Source organism: Microtus oregoni, unplaced genomic scaffold (assembly GCF_018167655.1).
Source record: "Microtus oregoni isolate MIOR12 unplaced genomic scaffold, Mior012 000002F_ref0000024, whole genome shotgun sequence".
NCBI classification, from domain to species: domain Eukaryota; kingdom Metazoa; phylum Chordata; class Mammalia; order Rodentia; family Cricetidae; genus Microtus; species Microtus oregoni.
This window is the reverse complement of record NW_024543061.1, coordinates 10,889,519-10,901,323: the sequence shown is the minus strand read 5'-3', so window position 1 is coordinate 10,901,323 and position 11,805 is coordinate 10,889,519. Positions and strand designations below refer to the sequence as shown.

The window sequence follows — 11,805 nt, the reverse complement described above, 5'->3', positions numbered from 1 at the left end:
TCAAAATGTCAGAACTGAGCAAGATATAATAGATTCAGTGTCTTTTCTTCTTATGGTATGAAAATCCTGTACGTGAAAATGCAGAGGAAAACTCAGTATTGTCTTTCTTCTCCTTCTGTAATAAAATACCACAGACTCTGGTACTTGAATGTGAAGGATTTATCTTTTTATAGCTCAGAAGTTCTGGTGTCCATCATAAGACTCTTTGGGCTGAAGTGATGATGACAAACGGTATTTTTTTTTTTTTGGCAGCTGTGGGATAGTATGCTTCCTACTTATCCAGATTCTAGAGTAGTTTCTTACTTCCTTACTGGTGTCTGTTTCTTCTGTTTTTTCTTTTCCTTTTTTACTACATTTTAGATGATTAAGTTTTTCTGTGTCAGTGTGAGTGTGCATTTATGTGTTGTGTTCCAAGTGTCTACATATTTCTAGGTGCACATGATATGGCCTAGTTGTGAAGTTTAGGGAACAACTTGGACTTGTTTGTCATTTTTTCATTCAAGTTCTGGGGATAAAACAGGTTTGACCTCAGTATTGGTGTCAAGTGTTTTTGAAATGTGAATCATTATGCTGCCCATTAAATTTTTTTAATTGATTTTTCTTGATCTCTACATTTTTCTCTGCTCTACTCCCTGCCTCTTCCCTGCCCTTCAACACTCTCCCAAAATTCTCATGATACAAATTTACTCAGAAGATCTATCTTTCTCTATTTCCCATATAGATTAGATCCATGAATTAATCTAAATTCATTATAAACAATTTTCTTAACAGCAGTTTTTTCCAATATTTTATACATTTGACCATATGTGCTAAACATCCCCATTTGTCATTACATTTCCTGCTGTATTTTCATCATACAGTCAAAAGAACAGGACCAAGTTGCAGACCCAGGTCTTTACGTCCTTGCTGCTCTGGGTGTCTGGTCGAATATTTCAAATTATTATAATCTTCTTACAGTTCCTTCTTTATATATAAAAGTTTGCAATGTGTGCCAGGGTGCAATATTTTTCTATACAATAATACTATGTCAATATTGAATTAAAAGGACATTAAATGGCAAATTCATAAGTTTTGAATTCTGTGCTTTTATTATTATACATGACCATTGGAATTCCTGATTGCAGGTGTCTGTGCAGATTTTGTGCTGACCCAGTCCCCATCCTTTCTGGCTGTGTCAGCAGGGAAGAAAGCCACCATCAGATGCAAGTCCAGTCAGAATTCATGTGGAGATATGTACTCAACAGTGACTGGGAATGATTGGGCCACTTTTGCCTTTGGGCCTGCAAGAGGCCCCTCAAGGAGTTTCCTGATGGTATCAGGTTGCCTTGTCTGTTTTTTGTTGATCTGCATTTATTGGTCCAATGTTGGTCTTTGCCACACTTTCTACATATACCTGAAGGCTGAATCCTCCCAGTCTTATGAATCCCAGAGGAGATTTTATTTCTAGAAATTCCTTGTCTTCAATCCCTTGTCAGATGTTCTATTTTACCACATTTAAAACATTTGGTATTTTGATGTCTCCTATTCCTTTGGACATTGCTTTGCCTACCCAAGATTCAATATTATAGTACAATGTCTCAATGTTCATTGTATGCAGTATCCATTCATCCATAGGTGCTAACATAACCATTAAAGGCCCAAGTATCTTTCAGCATTCTACATTGGCATTTTCAAAAGCCAGCGATTCAGTAAGAACTCATCAATCATCTGGGTTGGTTATTCCTATATATACAGCCTTTGTTAATCTTTGTAAAAAGTCACTAAAGGGTTCTCTCTGGCCCTTTTTGACTATGGTATATAATTCAATTAGTTTTCCAAGTTCTTGAATTCTGCCCCAAGCATTTATGGCTTCTTTTTTTTGCATAGGGACAAGATGTGTTCATCATAAAGAACTTGAACCTGTGGGTCAGCATAAGTGCCCTCACCAAAAATTTGATCTTGGTAAGTCTCAAGACCTTTTGCTTTTCACTGTCACTCTAAAACTTCTGCCTCTTGCCTGAAATAACATTTAAATATCAACTGGGGCCCAACATCCAGGACTGCTGAAACTAACTGAATCCAATCATGTGGTATTGCCTTGAAGTTAGAAGCCCAAATCTTTATCATCTCCCTAACAAATGTGGAATGCAAAACCATAAGTTACAACAGCTTGCTTAATTTCTTTTAGATTGATCATTCCTTTAGGTACTCATCTAGCTTCTTTGGATCCTTTTTGGCCTTTAAAACTTGATGCTTTGTCAGAGTAGATTACAAGGTCGGATGCTAAAATCCTGGGTAAGTCATCTCTGACAGCTACTAGTGATGCTGAATCCCCTCTGTGTGCCTTCTTTCGCTGTTCATCAGCTCCAATAATTTCCTCAATCATTTCAAAACTTTTTACTAATGTCTTTTGTAAAGCCTGAATCTCTTGGCCGGTATATATTTCTAGTGATTTCATTGAGGCACCTAGCCTCAGTTCCTCATTTTGCATATGTGGTTCTAAAGTCTGAAGTTTCTCTTTTAAAGATAACACCTCAACCTTGAACATTACTTGGATGGCATGCAGACTGCCATACTGGAGAGATACTCTATCTGTTAATACATTATAACTTTTTAATAAATTTTGATTGCCAAATTCAACAGTATGAATTCTTTCAGATAATTTCTCAGTATTTTTAGATATGGATTTAATTTTGTCTGTCAAATTAATGTTATCCTTTTAAATAGTATTAACTTTTTCAGGTAATTTTTAATTTTTGATGGTATTAATCCTGTGAACTAGCTGTTTATTATTAGTCTGTAAAAATTTTATCATTCCTTTTGCATGCAAAATTCAAGAAGTCATTGTTTTTTACTGCTGAGTAGTACGCTAATATGTATATATTCCATTCTTTCTTCATCCATTCTTCCACTGAAGGGCATCTAGGTTGTTTCCAGGTTCTGGCTATTATAAACAATGCTGCTATGAACATAGTTGAGCATATACTTTTGTTGTATGATAGGGCATATTCCCAAGAGTGGATATAGGCATCCTCCTGAATAATAACCTTCATCAGGTGATGAAAGGAGACACAGACAGAGACCCACATTGGAGCACCAGACAGAAATCTCAAGGTCCAAATCAGGAGCAGAAGGAGACGGAGCATGAGCAAGGAACTCAGGACCGAGAGGGGTGCACCCACACACTGAAAGAATGGGGATGTTCTATTGGGAACTCACCAAGGCCAGATGGCCTGGGCCTGAAAAAGCATGAGATAAAACCAGACTCACTGAACATAGCAGATAATGAGGACTACTGAGAACTCAAGAACAATGACACTGGGTTTTGACCCTACTGCACGTATTGGCTTTGAGGGAGCCTAGGCAGTTTGGATGCTCAACTTACTAGACCTGGATGGAGGTGGGTGTTCCTTTGACTTCCCACAGGGCAGGGAACCCTGATTGCTCTTCGGGATGATGAGGGAGGGGGTTTTGGTTGGGGGAGAGGTAGGAAAATGGGAAACAGTGGTGGGGAGGAGGCAGAAATCTTTAATAAATAAATAAATAAATAAATAAATAAAATAAAAAATAAAAATAAAAAAATGTATCATTCCTAAAAGTCCACATTCTTTCTTTTTTGGTTTTTTTATTGAACTCTATATTTTCTATGCTCCCCTCCCTCTCTCTCCCCTCCCCTTCAACCCTCTTCCAATGTTCCCATGCCCCAATTTATTGTGAATATTTCAGTAAAATTGATGGAGCTAGAAAACATCATTTTGAGTGAGGTAACCCAGAAACAGAAAGACAATTATCATATGTACTTACTATTTAGTGGTTTTTAAATATAAAGCCAAGTAAAACAGACTAAAAATCACATACTTTTTTAATTATAGAATATGAAGAATAAAACTGGGTCCCAAAATCCAATAAATTGAAGTATCACCATAACCATATACTCCTCCCAGAATGCAATCCATACTATTAGCAACAAAGTTACTAAAAGTTTCAATATTAATGTAGTCTGCCATATTGATTTATTAATTACCTATTATGTTATCTGGTAAATTGTTTTAGGTGTAATAATCTTTATTGTCCAGCAGATGTCATGGTTGCAGAGTTTTGGAGGCTACAGAAATGGTTCTGTGCTGCCGTAGTTTCCTGACTTGTTACTGGTTAAATATTGAGAAATATGATTTGCTTGACAAATTAAAAGCAATTAAATCAGTTCCCTACATGGAGCAAGATGGAAAATACACAGAGATTCTTGATACTGTATGCTATTATGCTCTTTTGAATTGTTTGAATGCTGAAGAAGGAGCAGCAGCTGCTAAAAGATATTTATTTATAAATGCTGCTGAACTAATCCAACATAGATATGATGAAAATACATTGACTTTAAAATTTGGATCTAAAGTTATGATGCTTTGGAAAAGTCCTTCTTTTGTTTTCACAGAGGATGAGACCCTGTGGATTGCTTCTATCCCAATATGGTATGATAGACCACGCCCTCCTGAAAGGTTGCTGTGACCACCCTCAAAAATTTACTTCACTCAACTGCCAACTGAGATGAATCTAGCACACAGGTTATACCATGAAAGACATGAATAACAGTGCCCCCATTCAGCACAAAGCAGTTTGGAGAGAAATAACTGTGCCCATATTCCCAAATATTGTTTATAAGTGTTCTTTGACATTTAAAGTGGGATATGATATAGATATGAATAATTTACATGGGTATAAATTTTTGCTGTATTGATATAAATTTAAGGTCAATTTTGTTATATGATATGTATTTCTGATCTTGACTAAAGTATTGTGATTGTGTAGTTCATTTTTAAAATGTATTGTATAATTAGGAAATATAGGTTGTTAATGGATAATCATTGATGATAGTAAAGCTTGTAGTCATGTTAGTTAGATTTTCTAGATATATAGAGATATATTTCAATACAATAGACATTCTTTATATCTTTCAAAAGCTACAGAATATGGCATTTTAAATGTCTTAATAACTCAGGATTGTTCATGACAGTGAGACACATCTGCTCCTGACAGCACCAATCTACTTCAAGAGAAAAGGGATCGAAGAGGCTCCTTATGGAATTTGATAGCCATTTGGGCAAGAAACTGCTCTTGCCTGGACTAATGCATAAACTGGACACAGAGAACCTGCAGTGAGAGGACTGCTGAACTTGCCTATAGGTGGGATGATTATTTGGGATTCCTGACTCATGAAAGTGTCTGCGAGACATTCTACAGGACACAAAGAAAGTGACTGAACTGTGTTTGGAATTTCCTGCTTCATGGAAAAGTCTGCTGGATACTATGGGCCTGTAGGCTGAAGATGGATGCCCCAACAGTACAGATGAACTTTGGGTAACTATCCAGGCAGTGAAATGTCTCTCTCATTTCTATAGTTTGGAAATTGCTTATTTCTTGTTTGCTTTGGTAATATTATATCTTTTTGGAGTCTTTGATGGAGTTGAAGAAGAGATAGATAAGTATAATTTTCCATTGTTATGATAAAAGATAAAATAGATATAAATATTGTAACTGTAATTCTTACTTGTTAACTGCTTTGTTATATGTAATTTTGCTATGTTAAAATTAAAGCCTTCTTTTTGTTTAAACAGAAAAAGGGGAAATGATGTAGGTGTGTCTTCTCTCTAAGTGATACATTCATTGGTTAATAAAGAGACTGCCTTGGACCTTTCATAGGACAGAAAATTAGATAAGCAGAGTAGACAGAACAGAATGCTGGGAGGAAGAAAGAAGTGAGGTCAGCCGCCTTGGAGCCAGCCACCAGATCAGACATACTGAATCTTTTTGGTAAGCCATCACCTCGTGGTGCTACACAGATTATTAGAAATGGGTTAGTCAAGATGTGACAGTTAGCCAAGAAGAGGGTACATATAATGGGCCAGGCAGTCTTTAAAAGAAGACAATTTGTGTGTTGTTATTTTGGAGCATAAGTTAGCCAGGTGGCCAGGAGCTGGGTGGCAGAAATGCAGCCCACAGCTCTTACTACACACTGTAATTATAGTAAATGCACAATTTAGTATAAACAAGAAACCTGCTTCACAAACCTCAAATGAGAAAATGGAATGTGCTGATTCTCTCACCCTTATTCAATATAGTGCTCACAGAAAAAAAAGCCAATAATCAAAAATGAGATATAAGTAGTAAACAAAGAAATTAAATAGCAAATTTTATACATAATATGTTCTTATAATTAAAAGATTCTCAAACTTCACCAGAAAACTCTTAGACCTGAAAATACTTTCAGCAAAGAGCAGGATACAAAGACATCATACTGGATACTGCTGTTCTAGGATTCAGGTGAGAAGACTCAGTATTGTTGAAGCTCTGTCTCTTGCCTGGGTCTTTCCCCACCCATCTCCACTATGTGATTTATATTAGAAAGATTATTCATAAAAAGGGGGAAGTTGTGAAAGAGAGATTCCTTAAACCAACAAATGTGTTTGTCAGACCATGGATATTTAAAAAAAAATCAATTTTCCTTCTTAATAAATGTCCACCTGCTACTATTTCAAAGCACAGTTTTTTTAAGTTCAATAGATTGTCTAAAATATCATTTAAAATTTATTGTAAATGTTATTCAGTCACTCAATATAAGAGCTTTGAATATTGAAGACTGTTAGTTGTCTTGCAGACACAAGTTGGCATCCTCAGCCTAATGTCACATTTCCACATCTATTTTACCAAAAAGTCCCTCTTCAACAGATCACACAAGCCACCCTCCTGCAGCTGATTTACTGCTTAGCTCCTGATCAGTATTTCTGTGTCCATCACAGATTCTTATCTATAGGTTTAGACTACTGAGCTCTTCTTTACTCTTATCCTATATTCACATCTTTCTTCTTAATAACTTCCACATTTTCTTTTCCCTTCCTTCAGTTTTTACTGTCTTCTTAGGTGGAGGGATATAATGCCTTACTACATATCCTGAGCTGACCTGGAATTTACTACTTAGCAGACAGTCACACTGAAACTGCTACCTCAGTGTGCAACCCATCAGCCTCTTCACCCTGACTGATAAATTACATGGCACCATACCTATGATCCTTTTTGGGTTTTACTTGCTCTCCCATTACAGGTACAGGACTCTAGAGATCCAGGAGTGCAAGATGGAAACTTTAGTTCAAAGAAACTCTGCACCTCTTCATGAACCTCCTTTTGGCTTTTGCGACCTTCCCACGTTAAGTACAAAAGTTCAAAGAAATGATCCTTAGCAATAACTTCTGCTGGACATCTTTGAATTTTTCAAGATTACAGTCCTAGCTCTGGAGAGGGAAACTGTATTGTATGACTTTCCTAGTGCTACACAAACAGTTATCATGAACTCAGTGCCTTACAATCTCAGTACCTACAAACTGAGCACAATGTGTCTGGGTCTTCTTCTCAGGCTCTCACAGGTAAGTCAAGGTGTTGTCAAGTCTGCATTCTGTTCTGGATACTTAAAAATATCTCACTGTATGACCAGTGAATTTGTTGATACATTTTTTTTGAAATTTCATGTCACAAAGTTTTGAATGATTACTTTCTTACTTATGTCAGGATTAGAATACTGATCTACTTTGTCCAATTGCTGTCAGAATTACTAGTGAATACGCAGTAAGGAAATCATCAAGGGTATAGAAGATCTCAAGATTACTACTATTCAGCCTGAACCACAAGATGTTGGTTGAACTCTATTCCCAAACACAGAAAAATAAGTATTATGTCAACATAAACAGTCTTTTCTCAAACAAATGTATATATTGAACCAAAGAGAAAAAATAACAAATTGATGTGATTCTTTTTTTATTATAGATGAATAAATTTTCTTTCACATTTGTACCTTTTTACAATCCATTCCTCTGTTGATAAACAACTGGGTTGATTTAAATTCTTACTGTTGTGAATAGTGCAGCAATAAACATGGGTGTGGAAGCATATCTCTTTTAAGCTGATTTACATTTGTTCTGGAAAATACGTAATGCAGGAGTAAATAAATCATATTGTAATTTCATGTTTTCTTGAGGCATCTCCACACTGAAGTTCACAGTGACTGTATATCAGTTTACACTTCCTCCAGCAGCATATACTGCTTGTTCTTCCTGTCCTGTTTTACCACAATTTATAGTCAGTTTTATGATTTGCTTTTAATTCATCATTGAAATGAATGATTTTTATGATTTTGCTTTTGTTTCTATCCCAGTGACAAGTTGGGAGATACTAAAAGCCACAGAAGATCATCTAGAAGTCACTAACTAACTTCAGAAGAGCACAAATTATTGATGTTCAGCAGCTTTCGTTACCTCCATCCTTACTATTTATTTAGAAGAGATTGGAAATGTTTATTCTTTTCCTCCATATTGCCATGCTGAAGATGGTGGAGCTGAAAGCCCCATTAAGGTTTTGCCTGGATGAAGCTGTGTTTCCCATGGGGCACCGAACTAACCTGTACTTGTTTTTCTAATGTTCTTCTTCTCACACAATTTTAGGAAATTTTCTGATATTCCAAGGATAAATAAGATGTGGTAGAAGGAGGATCAGCTAAGTAGGGAGGGCTACATTTTAGTCTTTATCACTCTTTGTTTAGATTGCCTGACTTTTACACCTTATTAAATGGCAAGATCCTCAGCTGCCATTATGCTCATTTTGAGGATGAAATATGACTTCCCTAGGTATTTATTTAGTGTAGAGCCTATGGAAGATAGTCCCGTGTTCCATGAGATCAAGATAATCGACATCTGTCTTCCTGGCTCCACAGCTGTGAACAAATTAATCTCTGTTGTTTTCAACCAGTAGGTTTGTAGTAAGTTCACATTTAATCACAGCCTAAGGATTCTAATGCACAAGGTTGGAAACTGGATTTTTTGGAACAGTAGTAATTAAACATTCTTTGGTTTTTCTCCTATACATAAACAATCATGAATATCGTGTCCTTTTATTTTCTGTGATCCCCCTTATATAATGTGAAAATACATGTTTAATTGCAGGAGCATTTGGATTTGTAAGACCCAGTCTCTGTGTGTTTTATTTGCATGATAAATGGTAAATGGCATGAAACCACAGTCTGATCTCATTGCAGCTGTTACAAAGCACAAAGTTCTGCAAAGATTGAGAGCATAGAACAACTTGTTAGACACTGAAAGGAGCATTTATTCATCTGTCATATTTTTAGACACCGCCTGAAGCAGAGTTACTAAACTGTCTTATTTTTACCTTGAGTTTGGGAATTTCATTAATTGACAGGTTGCTTATCTCTCTCTTACGATGGTGTTACAAATTGACAAAGAAATCTGAATATGCTTATCAGAAATAATTTAACATTTTATATATGAAAAGTAGGTTTATAAAATTAGATAATAAATGAAAATAAATGAAAAATACATGATACTTAAATGTATATTTAATTTTCAATAATAATCTTGGCTTAATGCTAAAATGTTAATGTTAAAACACTACTTTGATATTTAGATATCAAATGCCTAAAGTGTCTTGTAAGCACTTGATTAATAACACACATTTTGAAAGATCGTCTCCATGCACAGGTTAGATTGGCCTAGAACTTGTGCCCCAGGGTGATCTCAAATATATAATTCTCCTTATTATGTCTCTCCAGGTCTAAGATTAAAGATATATTTCCCAACATCTTGACATGATGTTTTATTTGTTTATTTTTGTGTCTTGTACTTTACACAAAATACTGTCTTTACTTCTTAGATGATCTTTAAGAGTTCACCAACCTGAAGTCCAGATATGTTCTGTGAAATAAGTTATTGCTTCTAATTTTTATTCATATCCAAATATTTTTTTCTTTGTATAGCTTCAATATCTGGTACCATGTTCTATTGATCTCTGTAAAATTATTGCTTGATTTAAGATAACAGTGTTCCCTTCTGGAGAGGATTTTTAGTGTTCCACTATGTCAGAAAGACTATTTTCACCCACTTACAATACTGTTAATTCATAAGTAATCTTATAAAATGCATTATGGAATAAACACTCTTGGTAAGTATTGGTCTACAACAATGAATTTTTAAAAGAAATCAAGTTTGTTTTCTTCCTCTTCTATTTTCCACAATTTATCATCTTGTTTCAGTTCCCTAATTTGTGCAGAGGACACTTGTTTGTTTCGGCAGGATATACCATTGCTTGGGATTTAAGATTCATCTTAATCTTAATGCTCACCAGGATTTGCATTGAGAGAATTCTAGGAGGCACTTTTTTAAGTCTAGAACTTGGAGTACAATGTTGGTGGCACTGTTCATTGTCCTCTATTAAGTTTAGTTTTAAAAATAGGATAACATAAGCAAATTTAACCTCCATTTTCTCTCTCTGTCATTCTTCTTTCCTTTCTCCATCATTTCTTTCTTTTATTGAATTTCAAATTTCAAAGGAACTCTAAGTTCCTTTGGTTGTGATTTTTTTGGAACATAATTTATCACTTCCATAGTATTGTTAATCTTAGACAGCTTTCCTAACATTCTGCAAAGCAAACTGATTTTAAAATATTGTGAATTTTAAACCAAAGTTGTCATTAGAGTGCCTAAGAGATATCTGTTTGAGTACTGTAAGATAATATCATTCAGTGATTGCTCACACTCCCCATGTTGTTATTTTTGCCTGTTGATTGACACCAGCTAGTCACACACACACTGCCCATGCATTTTCTAAGATATTTGCTAACTGCTTTGCATAGGCTTCTTCAACTCAGTCCAACCACCTTGAATTTATAAACCAAGCCATTTCAGTGAGAACTGACAGGCAGGGGGATAAACATGGTGTCACAAACCCAGGTTATCCTGTCCCTGCTGCTCTGGGTGTCTGGTGAGGAATTCAAAAGTTTTATAATCTTTTTAGAGTCATTTCTTTGTATATAAGATATTTACAATATGTGTCATGATAGAATTTGTCTTACACAATAATATTCTGACAATATGTGATATGATATTACAAAGATATTAAATTCAATTTTTTCATATTACACATCATCATTTTTATTGCTGATTGCAGGTGCCTGGGCAGATATTGTGATGACCCAGTCTCCATCCTCCTTGGCTGTGTCAGCAGGAGAGAAGGTCACCATCAGCTGCAAGTCCAGTCAGAGTCTTTTATTTTTTGGTACTAACTCCTTGGCTTGGTACCAGCAGAAACCAGGGCAGGCTCCTAAACTACTGATCTATGATGCATCCACTCGGCACACTGGGGTCCCTGATCGCTTCACAGGCAGTGGATCTGGGACAGATTTCACTCTCACCATCAGCAGTGTCCAGGCTGAAGACCTGGCAGATTACTACTGTATGCAGCATTATAATTTTCCTCCCACAGTGCTTCAGCCTCCAACAAAAACCTCTCTGACATTTTCACCAGCTGGCTGCACCACACAGCCCTGGACCTGCATATGTCCCTCTGCTGACTGAGACTGATGTGTTCAAACAGTGGTGGAAAAGAATTCAGTGTTATCTTTACACATTACCACAAGCTCTGCTGCTTGAATATAAGGAGTTTATTTTTATAGTTCTGGAAATTCAGTGTCCAACATAAGACGCTATGGACAGTAGTAATGATGATGGTAGCAGTTTGGAAACTAGAAAAAAATGATTATTGTTCTTTTACTGAATTCTGTGGTGCTCTCTTATTTCCTTTCTGGTGTTCATTTATTCTGTTTTTTTTTCTTTCCCTCTATAAATTATTTACTTTTTATTGCATTTTAGTTAATTAAGTAGTCTTTCTGTGTGCCTGTGAGTGTACATTTGTTTGTCTGTGTTTATGTGTGGGCATATTTCTAGGTACACATTTGACATGGCAAAGTGTGGACACCAGAGAACACTTGAA

At 35.8% G+C, this 11,805-nt stretch overlaps 1 gene segment (V, D, J or C); it reads left to right on the top strand.

Annotated features, from left to right (window-relative positions):
* The first annotated feature begins 10,745 nt into the window (after positions 1-10,745).
* On the top strand, positions 10,746-11,390 carry LOC121433405. The segment is given in 2 exon segments: positions 10,746-10,797; positions 10,984-11,390. Coding segments are annotated over 2 exon segments (456 nt in total).
* The last annotated feature ends 415 nt before the right edge of the window (positions 11,391-11,805 follow it).